This window comes from Hemicordylus capensis, chromosome 4 (genome assembly GCF_027244095.1).
Source record: "Hemicordylus capensis ecotype Gifberg chromosome 4, rHemCap1.1.pri, whole genome shotgun sequence".
NCBI lineage: Eukaryota > Metazoa > Chordata > Lepidosauria > Squamata > Cordylidae > Hemicordylus > Hemicordylus capensis.
The window spans coordinates 131150213-131165081 of NC_069660.1; the positions used below are offsets into that span (position 1 = coordinate 131150213).

Here is a 14869-nt window from a genome sequence, read left to right on the forward strand (position 1 = left end):
TTAAAGCCAAGGATGTGATTTTTATTATTATTTACAAAATCAAACATACATAATTTACAGCATTCTAGTTACCTTGCAGTTTAGGGAAACAAGGATTAACAGATGAGAACAAGGAAACGTAAACATCAATATTCTATTTCACAGTAGAAAACTCTGTAATTTAAACAGATTTAAATATTAATATACAAAACAACAGAAGTACCAAAAACATGAGCTTGGGGGTGGGGGTATCAAAATACTTTTAAAAGCAAGGACATAGTGCCTTATGTGGAAAGGAAGCACCACTTGCCCCTGTGTGCAGCTAATTACTTTTGACAGACTTCAGTGTCCTTTTAGTTGTTTTGTATTCTAAAGGGATCTGCTTTCCCGAAATTACCTCTGCTAACTGGACAAAGAGGCACCTTTTAAGTGGTTGTTCTCTTTTATTTATCAGTGGGGAGAGTAATTGTTCCTAATCAGCCCAGCAAAACATCTCTCCAGGAGCGGTTGCTGGTGTTGTGTGTGGGGTGTGTGTGTGTGGGTAGGGTGGGGAGCAGTTTGTTGTTTTGAATGTGAGCCCTTGGGACAGGGAATATTTCATCATACCTTTTACTGTGTAAACCGCTTCAAGAACTCTTCTTTTTTTGATGAAAAGCGGTATATAAATATTTGTAATAATATTAATATTAATAGTAATAATAATAACAACAGCAACAATAATATGTTATAACTCCAACTTATTAGTTTAACTTAGTATGGGGAGAATACTGTGTAGTATGATGAGAAGCATATTTATTCAGATGCAAGTCCCACAGAGTGAAGTGAGACTTACACCCTGGTAAGATTTGAGCAGACTCCTTCTCCACTTGTGCACTAGTCATTTGCCTAGTCGCTTCAGCTCCCATAGTTCTTCCATATACCATGAAGCTCTTTTAGAAGCAGGTCGGAGTTTTATTTATCTAGAATAAAACTCACAGGGCATATCTGCATCACAAACATATGTCAGCTTTATACCAGTTTGACTCTTGGGGTCTGGTGATGTTGCTGATAATTCACAGAATTACACTTCACATATTCAGTAGCTTAATGAAACTGCTAGAGTTGTGATTTGCACAAATAGAGGAGAATGGGATACCTGAATGAATACGGTGCCACAAACACATTATTCATCTATGGGCAGTATCCCCCTACTCCAATATGTTAAAGTGCATAACTTTGACCCACTGTATGTCCTTTTCAAAGCAGGGAGAATCAATGCACCTTAATGGAAGTACAGTGAGAAAAGTGATCCAAATATTCAGAACAATACACAAAATTGTCCACCTGAAAACAACATAGAAAATGCATAGTTGCTGTTTCTTCACACTTGTTCTTTCGATGAGCCTACAAGACTGTATTTTCCATTGAGCTTTCCCTTCCTTGACAGGTAAACCAATATTGCTACCATGGATCCTGTCACTGTTGCTAAAGATGAAACCACGATGATCACTGAAGTCATGCGATCTGGTTCTTCAACTTTTGCTGCAAAAATGGGAAGGGAGAAGAGATGTAAGATGAGTGAAAGGTGTAAATTACTACATTTGCTCTGCTATGCAAGAACAAATGTCCCTATAAAAAGCATTACACATCCCTCCCATGAAAATACTTGTGATAGCATACTCAGCAATAGCCTCTGAAGCAAAACAGAAAAGAAAGTCCCACTGAAAATGTGGCGTGCATTCCTCCTGTTCTCCCTTCTCTTATTATTTTCTCATTTCACTACTTTGACCATTTTGTGTCATTGCTGACTTGTGGTCTACTACTGCTTTTTAGTCCAGCAGTGTAAGTTGAATGGGAAGAGGGTAGTATGGGTCCTAAGCATAACTTGAACAAGGGTGCAAAATGGGCCTTAAAAGTAATATGAGAACTAGCCGACCCCGCACAGAGCATCTGTGCACTCTTTGGGTCTGGCTAGCTCTTCCCCTCCACCTTCTGCCCCAGTCTCCGGCCGGCTCATGCTGGGCTCAGGCTGCCAGGCTGATTGCCACTGGCAGGGCTGGGCCCGCCGCTGCTGCCTCGCTTCCGCAGCCGGGCCTGCCTCAGCGACCAATCCTCCTGGGTGCGCCTCAGCCAATCAGGCGCCTCCGCCACCCAGCCAATCAGCTGGGTGCCAGGACACACATTCCAAGGCCCACCCAGGAGAATTAAATATATAGATATATATACAGTCAAACAATATCATTGTTTGAGTGTGGAATGATTCATAGCTGTAAGACACGTCCACAAATGGCAACCAGCTGAAGCCATTTTTACTCATTCCAGTACCGCAGGGCCAACCCGAGGCTCTCCAGCTGTTCTTGGACTGCAACTTTTCTGTTTTTATTTTGTTGTAAACTGCCCAGAGACGTGAGTTTTGGGTGGTATAATAAAAATATGTTAAATAAATAAATAAAGGACTTCCATCATCTTCAGCCGCAATAAATTAGGATTGGCTGGAGAGCTGCAGGTCGGCCATCCCTGCAATACTGCATTCAATGAATATGGATAGGGCGGGCAGCATCACGGCAGCGGGAGACATGTAGAGTTCATTGAACCCGACATGAATTCAATGAACATGTGAGCAGAACAACAACATGCACAATTGTACACATGCATAGGGGGAGAAGCAGACCTGTCCCTCTCCCCATATATATTTGTTGAATGAATAAAAAGAGATCCCATTTTAAAAGTTAATTAGGGATTTCTTTCAATGCACATGTTGGTGTTGCTCTGAATACTAATTGAGAAATCTGCTTTTCCACAGTGCTTACAATAGTAATTGCTGAAGTAATTACTGTACTACTATCTGAATTACTGAAATCCTATTATGCTCTATATCAGTTCCCAGGAGGTCTTCAGTGCAGATGCAGCAGGTCTGATGTGTGTGAAATAAATTCCCACTTTTGCATTGTCCTTAATAAATGATTGCTACAGGTGAGGTCTTATTTAAAACAAATGCTCTTGTGTTGCTCCAGACAACTATTGCTGTGGCTGCAATGCATGGATTGTTGGACTGTGGAGACCCTAGTTTAAGTCCCCATGCAGTTCAACCATGAAGTCCACTGTGTGACCTGAGGCTAATCACTGTCTCTCAACTTGACCTATCTATGCTGCAGGGTTGCTGAAAATTAGCGGGGAGATTCATGCACACTGTTCTGAGCTTCATGAAGAAATCAGAATATAAATATAATGGACAAAAAACTGACATGGGCAACACCATTCAGTGTACATATGCAATGGTTCAGCAAAATGACCTACTTGTGAGAATGAACTCCTCTGTAGCATTTCCACTGTTCTCAGACTCATCCACGGCATATGAGTTTGTAGTATGTGTTAATGTTCTGGACAATGTGACAACTGTGTCCTTTGGTGCCAAGGAAGTTTTATCTTCCAGCTCTTGCTGTGTAACATGTTCTGGTTGAACAGTTAAGATTGTGACTGTTGGTGCTGCCCAAGTTTCGTCTTCCAGTTGGTCATTTTTATCAGTCACTTGATATGGAGTACTATATGCTGTACTCTTAAAAGTGAAATCTTCCATCTCAGTTACTTCATCTGGTTGAACAGTTAAGATTGTGACTGTTGGTGCTGGCGAAGTTCCATCTTTCAGCTGACCATTTTTGATACCAGTTTCTGGATGTGGAGTACTATGGTGCTCTGGTTGACTAGTCATAGTCAGTGCTGGTGTAGTTGATGAAAAAACTGAAGAGAAAGGTGTGGGGGGGGCACATTTAGTGATGATCAACGTGACATGATAATAAAAACTCTCATTGTCAAAAAGGAAAGTGCATTATAGTGTGCAAATACTTCGGAGTATTGAAATAAAATATAAAAGGATGACAAGTCCAGATACCAATTTTTCAGATATTTGGCAAACTTTCGAGCAGCATCAGCCACAGCTGAAGCAGTAGAGTCTACTGCTGCCCACTGGTAAGCTTGCCAGGGTCTGGTGAGGGGCTTACTGAACAGCAGCAGACAGCAGTAGGCAGGAGCAGACACTACTCCTTCAATGTCGATACTAGAGTCAAGGCAATAGTGTGTCCTGCTCAGCTGAGCTAGTAACTCTGTTAGGAACATAGGAACATAGGAAACTGCCATATACTGAGTCAGACCATTGGTCTATCTAGCTCAGTATTGTCTTCACAGACTGGCAGCGGCTTCTCCAAGGTTGCAGGCAGGAATCTCTCTCAGCCCTATCTTGGAGAAGCCAGGTTGGGAACTTGAAACCTTCTGCTCTTCCCAGAGCGGCTTCATCCCATGAGGGGAATATCTTGCATTGCTCACACATCAAGTCTCCCATTGATATGCAACCAGGGCAGACCCTGCTTAGCTATGGGGACAAGTCATGCTTGCTACCACAAGGCCAGCTCTCCTCTCCTCTCTCCTCTGCGTTTGCTTTCTCCAGTAGACCTTCGCCATCACAGGGCCTCTGGAGAGAGTTCATTTCAAGGCAGATTGGGCAGGAGAAGGCAGCGATAGCCTGACTCTCAGCCAAGAGAGCTGCACTGCTGCTGCTGCATCACCACCACCACCACCACCACCACCACACAAAGGTGGGCACTGGGGCTCCAGGGATGGGCTGGGTGGACTTTCTGGTGGGTGTGGGCCCTGTGCCAGTGCCCAAACAGGCTGGCTCCTGGAGGTGGCCCTGCTCAAGCCGTTGTTATCTGGAGGAGGTTTGGGAGTGAAGTTATTTCATTTTGTCCTTAACCAAAAGAAGCGTACAATTCACAAGCATAACTTGATTTACTGTAAAGGTTATTCACCTTGAACAATTAATTGCCCTCTCAGCTTGTACTCCTTGCTATCAGTATTAGATACGCAGTCATGTGATATACCTCTTACCACATTCTTGGTTAGCAGCTCTGGGCAGGGAAGTTCTGAACATCTCTTCAGAAGTCCTCCATAGTTCTCCCGACCCAGACACTGAATTCAGACCTTCTTTTACACAAGAGCTCAAAAGCACTCTTGTACAGCTAAGCTAACTTACACTAGCACAACTTTGCTTATTCCACAAGTGCTCTGTTGCTCTGGATGTCAGCCATGGCGTCCAGTACCTTTAAAAGAGTAGTGCTTTGTTCATGCATAGCACTGGGTGGGTGCACAATATATATGTACTAGTAATTTTAAGCCTGTTAAAATAACGGGCGCTAGTACCTGTTGTTGTTGTTCCCTTTATTCCTTTCCTCTCTCGTTCGCCCTCCTTTCCTTTCCTTTTGTTTTTTTTCTGTCTTTCCTTTGTCTTCCTTTTCTCTCTCTCTTCCTCTGTTTCCTTGTCTTCCTTTCTTCTTTCCCCCTCTCCCTCTCTTCCTTTCTTTCTTCCACCTCTTCTAACTCCCATCTTTCTGTTTTCTTGGTCTTTTCCTCTTTTCTTTCTTTAATGGGCTTGTTCTTTGGGGCTGGCTGCTCCTCCCTCCCTCCCTCCCTTTTTTTTTTTTTTGGTCCTTCTCCCTCATTTTTTCTCCTTTTTCTTCTCCTTCCTTCCTTCCTTCCTTCCTTCCTTCCTTCCTTCCTTCCTTCCTTCCTTCCTTCCCTCCTTGTTTCTATTGTCCTTTTCCTTCCCTCCTCTCTCTTTTCTCTCCTTCCTTCTTTCCTTCTTTTTATCTTTCTATTGTCCTATCTCCCTCCCTCACTCCTTCCCCTATCTCTCTCTCTCTCTCTTTCTCTCTCTTTCTTTCTCTGCCGCTGGCTCCGCTGCCCTCCCGCCCACCCTCCCTCCCAAGTTCCGAGTCCTTCGTCCGGGCCAAATTGGCCCACGCCGCCGCCACCGCTGCCCGCCCGCCCGCCATCCCAACTGCCGAGCCCTCCTTACCCCGGCCATGTCCGTCGGGTTAAAAACTCCTTAATTTCCGAGAGAGAGAGGAGCTCGCAAGCAGAGCTCCTCTCTTTGCAAAGACTCTGCCCGTACTGGTGGTTTGGGCGTAAAGGACGCCCTTTACGCCCAAACCGCCAGTACGGGCAGAGCCGTTGCAAAGAGAGGAGCTCTGCTTGCGAGCTCCTCTCTCTCTCGGAAATTAAGGAGTTTTTAACCCGACGGACATGGCCGGGGTAAGGAGGGCTCGGCAGTTGGGAGGGAGGGAGGGAGGGCGGGCGGCCAACGGCAGTGCTTGGGGTGAAATGGCCGCCCGTGGGTTCCGTGCAAGGAGGACCAGGGATTGGCCCGAAATGGCCGCGGGTGGGGCCAGGACAGTGATGGGAGGCGGGCAGGTGGGCAGACAGCGATGAGGACCGGGGATAGGCGCGAAATGGTCGCCGGTGGGGCCGGAACGGTGGTGGAGGGCGGGCGGGCAATGGCAGGAGGTCGAGTGTTTGGTGGCTTTGGGACACTGGCGTTGGCGGTCCTGTCTCCCTTGGGCTGAGTCTGGGCCTGCGCAAAGCGCAGGCCCAGAACAACCCAGAGAGACAGGGACGCAGATCCCTAATGTTCCAAGGCCACGGCCACTCACTTAGCCTTTTATTATATAGGATATGTGTGTTTGTTCATTTGTGTTTATCTCTGTTACTTCAACAGGGTGTGTAAGCTCCATGTACTATTTTTATGCACAAGGAGCTGCTGCTCTGCAAGAAAGTGCACAGAAAACCTGGAAACGCAGAAGTCCAGAGCACATGCCACAGCTACACATGTATTTCTCAATGCTAAATGTTTATTATTTCTGCTATTCACATTAGTTGAAATGCTAGAGACAAGACAAGGCTCGTCCCTGCTACTGCATACCTTGTATAGAGATGGACTCTTCCTTGATCTCATTGGTTACTGCATTTTTGACTTCACAGATGTAGGTTCCAGAGTCGTGGAACTGAGTACTTGGAATAGAAAGAGTGCCACCCTCTGCAATGAGCTGGACAGTGTTATCGGCCAGCTGCTTCTTCCAGACAACCCTTGCTGGTGGATTACTGTCAGTTGTGCAGCTGAGTGTCAAGGCCTCCTTCTCCAGTAGGGTTGTGCCTGCAGGTGCAGTAATGCGAGTATTCCGTGGGCCAACTTGAAGAAAGCAAAAGGTCAGCAAAAGATTAAACTGGTGAAATATAATGTGCATGTTACAGTGAGCATCCCAAGAAGACCATCAACAGTCACCAGGGTATGTTGCATACATCGGGTCAATGCCCCAAATTAGAGAGTTTATTTGTTTATTTTATTTTGTTTTGTTTTGTTTATCTAAGCTTGAACAAGAGCAGGGCAGCATAAAACAAAACTGCAAAGACATCAGGCCTTGCACATATCATGCCTGTGATGAACCACTGTCGTTAATCAACTGTCATGGATTCTTGCTCATGTGCCCCTAACCTGGGCACAAACTGTGGCTAGTTTAGGATCTTTACATGCAGAAATCACAGTTACATCAATAATGCAGGTTTACATTATGTATGCACTTTTGGGTCCTATTGGTGCAAATCTGGAAGAGAAGGTATGGTACAGCTTGGATCATTATAGTATGGTACTTATGAAGACCTTGTGCTGGTACCAGCCTGGGACTGACTTTTGGAAAGTATGACCTTAACACATACTGCTTCAACCAGTATCAAGATTTATCTTTTGTGGACTTTACAGACAAGAAAACTTTTTTAAAATGAAAGCTGAGATTCTCAAGATGATGAGTTCTGTGCCTCAGCCTGATTACAAAATCCTGCTAATAGACACAGCACTGCTTATAAAGCCCAAATTGATCACAATCCAAGCACCTTTATGCTTATCTATCTCCTGCTGAAATCAATGGGACGGATAAACGCTTAACTTCAGCTGAACTGTGTCCATTGCAGGGTAATTCTCAAGACTGTCAGCCTGGGACTGGGGAGAACTGCTTTCATATCCTCACTCAGCCCTGACATTCACTAGGTGATCTTGGGCAAGTCTCTCTCTGCCTAACCCATTCCACAGGGTTGTTCTGATAAAAACATGGCAGTAAATGAGAGGGAGAACCTGAGATATTACCCTGGCCTCCTTGCAAAGGCGGTAGGATACAAATGCTATAAAATAAATAAATAAATATGTTCTTTTATATTTGTGTGGCACTCCCAACAAGTATGTGAAGCCCAGGATCACACATTTAAGCCTTCAGACCTTCATTTGTATATCTTTCCCCCCTGAAACCCATTCCCTCCATCTACTTACAGGCGACATCAAGTACATGTGTTTGTTGCCTGAACTTGGGTTCAAATTCCATTTCCTCTATTGGCAACTCAGCTATGCATGTGATTTTTTCCCCAGTATCCTCCTCAGTGGGAGTAAAGCTTTTTGTCACTGTTTTTGTCTGTAGAGATCTGGAGAAGTCGTCATCATAAAATTCTTTGTGAACAATGGTTTCCTCTCCTTTCTTCAGAGTTATCTCCAGGTATTCAGAAGGATACACAGAGGGAACACTACAGGAAACAGTCACTTCTTTCCCAAGGATGAGTGGGTCGCTGAACTCAATAACAGGATTGCTGGGGAATGCTAAAACGATATAAAGAGAAAGGTGCTACAGTTCAGGTTCAGTAAAGTTCAGGGACAACACTGGAATTCAGGCTGTTATTCAGTCGAGTCCCTAATTTAGAATTGATTTGGATTTAGACCTCTCATTTTAAATACAGGCTGCTTCTTAGGTTGAGGCACAGATCCACTACATCGCTAGTGGATTCATTACTTCACACCCGTCCCTCAACTGAAGATAGCAACGTGAAAATGTTTCTCTGTTAAGAGAAAACTCTGCAAATCTGCTGAACAAGTAGTCTTCCAACTACTGCACACATCTCATTTGACATGTGATTTCCCCTCTGCCAGATCAGTTGATCATGGATGACCATGATCAGCTATCCCATGATTGCTGTAGATGGTTGCTAATTTTAGCTGGGCACAATCCCCATTTAGGAAGTTGTCCTAAGCAAACTCCACTGAAAATGATAGAAGCTGTGCAAGAACTTGGTAGTGCCTTGTGCATCTCATACTCAGTTCAATGAGATTTGTGTAGGTGTACTTCCCGAGAGATGGTGTTCAGTGCCCACCACTACTGATTCAGGCTGAAAATCTGACTCTCTTCATGCATTCATATTTTTGAATGCATACAGAATTTTATTTGCTACACTTCTTACATTGCAGCATAGGTGGGGAAAGAATAATTATAAAATAGCTGTTTTCATATCCCGTATCTGAAATTAGCGTCCAATCTCTCCGTAATATATGGACTGGCTTCAACAAAAAATACAGTGCAAATGAGGCAGTATTTATATCTGGAAAACTAGTATCTGGAAAATCCTGGATCCAGCTTGAGACAGTGTCCTGTGTGACTCACAAACTTGCATCCAGCATTCTAACCAATAGAGCAAAGAGTGGTTATTGTGAGCCTCTTGGAACGGGGAGTATTTTCTTACTTTTATTCCTTTTGCTATATACACCACTTTGAGAACTTTTTTTTGTTGAAAACTGGCATATAAGATATTTATTAGTAGTTGTAATGTTTAGAATACTTATGAATGATAGTTACAAATGCTGTTCCAATTTAACTACTTACAGTAAATGTCAATCTTGACCCTCTTTTCCTTTTTTTGCATTCCACAAAAAGCATTGCAAAGATAGTCATGCTCATTCTCAAAGCCAACATTCTTCATGGTTAAATATGAGCTGCTCCCTTCAGTGTGTGTGGCTCCTCCTAAAGGGAAGTCCATCTGGGCTCTCCAAGAGAATTGTGGGGTCTCCGCACAGCCTGTTGTGTGGCACTTTAGCACCAGCTCCTTGCCGATTTGTGCAGCCACCTTGCCAGATGGCACAAGCTCCATTTCAAATGCTTTTGCTGAAATAAGAGAGCATAAAACACACTCAGGGTGGATCTGCATGGGTAGTGGTTCTATTATAGACTTATGTTGCCTGTGTGATGCTCCCCAGTATACAGGCATACATATGTTCAAAGAAATGGGTCTATTCTCAGGAACCTGCATCCTCCAAATATCATACAGTTTACATCTTGCTAGTGTGGTACCTCCCTGTGTGAGATTACCCACCACACAGACAAAAACAAGCACCAAACTTTACTGTGCTAAGACCTGCTACATTTGATGGTGCTACTAAAGCTGCTTCTTTGGTATTTCTGTCTTTAAAATGTTCTCTAATGCATCTGAACAATTGTGGAGGCTTTAAGAACCTTTGAACCATCAAAAGGTCTGATGCAGCATTTGGATTAGCAGGAGATTACTATCTATATAATGTTGCACGGTTGTGAAGACCATGCGATTGCTTCCACTCCAGGGAAAAGTTAGTCATCACTAAATCCCATTACACTGCTTTTAGTAGAACTCAGCCATGACTAACTTTCACTGCCATCACATCCAAGTGATTTTAGATTATTATGCCTTCAATCTGAAGCACAATTACTAGGAAGGAAATGCCACAGACATAATTAAGGTTTGATCTAATCATTGTTAAAACTGGAGATATGGGGCTCCTGATGCAGCTCACAAATCACTTAAACCTGAATACTGGAATGTAAAGTGATTTCTCATGCTGAGTAAATTAGTTACTTGTTCACATGATCAGCTGGTTTATGGATTGTCTTGGCAGATAATTTTTCCAAGGAAGCAAATCATATTCAGTCTTGCCACTTACAGTATGTTACCTTTCCAAAGCTGCAGTTCTGTGCATGCTTAATTGAGAATAAGCCCCATTGAAATCAATGTGACTTGCTCCAAAGTAAACATGCTTAGGATCAGACTGTAAGTGTCTGAACACATATCAGTGCATTCTCACATCAAGACTGAAAGTATCAACATCATCTATGGCTGTGACAGATTATATCTACTGGCAGATGAAGATCTGTTATTAACTGTGTGAATAGCTGACAGTAGGTGAATTAATGACTTCAAAGTAGATAATAAATTCATTTCACTTATCATATTTAATGCTCAACTGAACTCGCACTCATCAAAAACAGAGTTGAGAAAATTACATCATCTACAGATATGAATTAGGGCAGCAATCAAGCACACTTGCTTGGAAAGAAGTCACATAAAATTCAAGGAGAGTTACTTCTAAACAAACATGGACAGGATCAAACTGTCAGAGGATCCTTAAGGGTTTATTTTTTAAAAAAAACTATTTAGTACAACTGGCCGACATTCTGCACAGTCTATTCTTGTTGTTAGGAAGCCGCTGGGGCTTCTGTGCACGTAGAAGGCAAGCCCTTTTATGAGCGTTTGCCTTTAATGTGCCCAGGAGGTGAGCTTTTGTGAATCTCCTTAAAACAGTGTGTAGGCGCTGCTTCCACTGGAAACCATGGAAACCATGGAGCAGCACAAAGCAAGTGTCTGCATGCTGTTTAAGGAGCTTCGCAGCAGCCCACTTCCGCAACAGTCCCGGGGTTGCCTTTTATATGCGCAGCCGCCCTGCCCGCTTCCTAACACCAAGGTTAGACTGCGCAGACTGCCAGCTGATCTTCTGAGCATAAACAGTCCTACATGTTTAAAACAACTCATCTATACAATGACTGTATAAACATATTATGTCCTCCCCCCTGCAATCAGCAAGCAATAACTTAAAAAAAAACAACTTTCATTCACAAAGATTTTCTGAAACAAAGCGGGCGGGGGGGACCTCACATGCAGACACGCTCACATCCTAATCTAAAGCACAAACGGTTGCCTACCTCCCTGAAAAATCTACAAAGCAAAGAACTCACAAGTCATGGACATCACCAGAAGAGCTGTCACTGCTGAAAGTACTCCAGCCATTTGTCCTCGTGGTTCGCTGTCTGTTTAACACTGAAATCGAGATGGGAAAAGAAGACTAGCTGCTGTTTCTTCTTCTTCTTTAGAGAGACACAAAGAGAGAAGGTGCCTTGAAAATGTTTGCTCTGAAAGTGGTGTAGCAGGAGCCATCACTTTCTGTATAAATAGTGTGTTAGGAGGAAGGGGGAGGGAGCAGGCCTGGAATTTCCATGGTGGGAAACTCCACAAGACAGGAGGGAAATGAAAATCCCTCCTATGAAGTCAGTCTCTGAAGTTGGCGCCCTCTGTTGCTTCCTGAGTTTTATCTTTGCTTTCCCTTACGGGGAGCATTACCAAAAGCGCCACCGCAGGCAAGATAAGGAAGCACTGATGTGGGGAGAAAAGAAAGAAAACTGGAGTTAAAACGCAGGACAGAGGCTAGCGTTTTTCAACATGTAATATGAAGTCATTTTAGGGCCCAGTCTAGGAAAGGAAATAAAGATGAAAAGTAATAGCCCCATTGTATATGTCTGCTGAGGGAGTTAAGTCCCACTGAGTTCGAGAGGACTTATTCTCAGGGTTCATAGGATTCAAGCCTATGTAATGCAGAGTAAGAGCAAAGGGCATAGACTTTGATGCCCCTGTTGTGCCCCACCACATCTTCCCCACAAAGAAGACAATAACACTGGCCCACTTTACAGGCTTGTTGCAATGACTGGGGTTGCCAGATGTTACCAGCTTCTGCCACTACACCCTGAACAGCAGCTTGATCTGCACTCCTGAGCAGGGCTGGCACCGGACTTGAGGGGGAGTCAGCAAGGGGACCTCTGGTATACACCATCTTACTTGACTGGGCCCTCTACCCCTTTCCATGGCAGCAGACACCAGCTGCTTTCCTTCTTGATAGGCCAGCAGCAGATGGCAGCTCTTGCCTGCTACATTTCTCTCCTCAATATGCCTCACTTCAGTGGTGACCCAAGATCTCTGTGTGCCTGAGGCAGGGTGCCAGATGCTACCTGCTCCCCTCATGTGCTACCCCTCCTCCATCTCCTATTTTTGTTTGCTGCAATAGCTGCCACTCAGTGGGCATGCACAAGTGGACTATGCATACCCACGTTTCTGCCTCCTCCTCCTATTGCTTTGCAGCAGCAACAGTTACTGCTGCTTGACTCAATACACACGCACTCCTCCACTTCTGCACTCAACACTGGGCTGGTTATGAAAAGGAGGAGGGAGCAGAAGAGGAAATGTGGAGTGGGGAGCGGAGTACTGGAGGCATTCTATAGAGCGTCTCCAATACTCTCCTCCACTTTCTACATGTTCTCTTCCACTTCTTTCTCCTTTTCATAACTAGCCCGGCAGAGCACAAAGGAGATGGAAAGAACGTGCACATTGAGTCAGGGGGTAGGTGTCAAATGAAGAGGAGCTCTCTGCAGAGTGGTGGCTGTGCTGCGACAGCTCCACAAAGACCTGCTTCAATAGCAGTGTGTGGCAGAGAGAAGCAGAGTAGTACAAGGATGTCATTTTGCCACCCCATTGGTTCCTCAGTAATGCAGTACCAGAGGCAACTGCCTCACTACACCTCATAGTAGGGCTACTCCCATGTGCTAATACTATATAAACTGAGAATTTTCTGCCCAGCTAACCCCAAACCCTTACTCATTCATCACTTGCTAGCGATGAGGCTGAAGATGGAGAGCTGGAACACCACAGCTATCTACACGTGACCTAGATGAAGATCCCAAAGTCAGATGTTACTGACGAATCAGCCCTTTATGGAGAATGAAGTCAGGTACACTGGATGGAAGTTGATTGCCCTGACAAAGGCCTGTAAGTATGTGTCAGCCAGTGTGGTGCAGTGGTTAGAGTGCTGGACTAGGACCAGGGAAACCTAAGCCCAAACCCTCATTTGGCCATGACACTTGCTGGGTGACACAGAGCCTGCCACTCAAATGGTTTGGCCTGCCTCACAGGGTTGTTGTAAGGAGGAAGAACAGGATACAGAAGAGACTGTGAGATGCCACATGGAAACAGGACTTTGTCAGCAGTTACACCCAAAAGGCTTGGTGAAATTCAAGCACTGGAGTTTTATGTTGTGGCCTCTCGAGTGACAAGACTATGTTTGACCTGTCAGGCTTTAATGCCTCCTCAAAACCCCAAAATTCATGAGAGGGGTGAAAACGTGAATGCCCTTTTTCCTTTTGACTTTATTGCTTTGCCTTTTGCCCAGGATTGCTGTTTTGTCCTCGTGATCAGAGACCAGCAAAAGCCACCAAGCCCTAAATGTGGACATCATCCCCTGTTCTGGACTTCTGGGGGAGAGGGGCCCAGGGCAAGCAGGGAAACAAAAACGTAAACTGGAAAAAATGCCGAAAGACTAAATTGAAAATAGCCTCAGGTCTTATCCGTCCATTGTATTATTTGCCTTGAAAACTTGACTTTTCCTTTTGTGCTGATGATTGGCACCCAGGGACTTAGTCTCAGGATGCTGTCCCTAAATGGGGGGAGGGAATTGATAACTCACTTGCCTGTCTTTCTCTCAAGTAAACAGGTTTGCAACCAATAGTGCCTTGAATTGTCTTTCTGAGAAGGATTGGTCCTCCCAGATTGAAGGAGTACCTGGATCCATGCATCCAATCGCCAGAACGTGATCCCAAGGGAGTCTCCAGAGGACATCAACCCTGACCCAGGAGATTTAACCAGCAGCAGCAGCAGCTACCCGAGGGGAGTCCCTATCTGCGTTTCCAGTCTGACCCAATGGTGACAGAACATCCATCTGCTACCCTGTCCTGTGTTCGAGGAAGAGGGCCTAATCCAAAGTTCGTCTTCCTGCTCCTGAGTGCTGTAGAAGAGGAATAGACAACAAATGCTTGAAGAGTGCCTGATAGCAAACAGGCAAGCCAATTTGTTTACTTTTCTCTGGATTCATACATGCAACAGCATCTCCCCAAGCTTTTGGACACTCCTGTAAAACCCTGGAACCATCCTACCCGGGTAAGATACCCTGCTAAAGACACTATTTCAAATTCAGTCAAAGACACTATATCAAATTGCCCACACAGGGGGAGTCAAGGCTCCCAAACACATGAACATTTGAGCTTGTCTATGGACACTAGTGAAACAAGCCAAAACAACACGGATCAGAGAACATCCAGGATAGCCAAAATCCTGCAACATTGGACAAGAGCATTTGGAAGGCAGAACC

The 14869-nt window shown here is 44.6% G+C and overlaps 1 protein-coding gene across 2 annotated transcripts in view; it reads right to left on the bottom strand.

Moving 5' to 3' along the window:
* Positions 1-14869, bottom strand: part of VCAM1 (vascular cell adhesion molecule 1) — a 19294-nt gene continuing 4425 nt past the window's right edge. Inside the window, exons 2-8 of one of the 2 annotated variants that reach the window (XM_053251108.1) lie at positions 14284-14506; positions 11637-11718; positions 9480-9758; positions 8105-8425; positions 6710-6976; positions 3256-3696; positions 1-1500 (exon numbers count right to left, since the gene is read on the bottom strand). In XM_053251108.1, the coding sequence (XP_053107083.1) occupies positions 1340-1500; positions 3256-3696; positions 6710-6976; positions 8105-8425; positions 9480-9758; positions 11637-11688 (1521 nt within the window). In that variant the 5' untranslated portion in view covers positions 11689-11718; positions 14284-14506 and the 3' untranslated portion in view covers positions 1-1339. Of the gene's footprint in view, positions 1501-3255; positions 3697-6709; positions 6977-8104; positions 8426-9479; positions 9759-11636; positions 11766-14283; positions 14507-14869 lie in introns of both variants that reach the window. The other variant, XM_053251107.1, reaches the window with a different exon arrangement.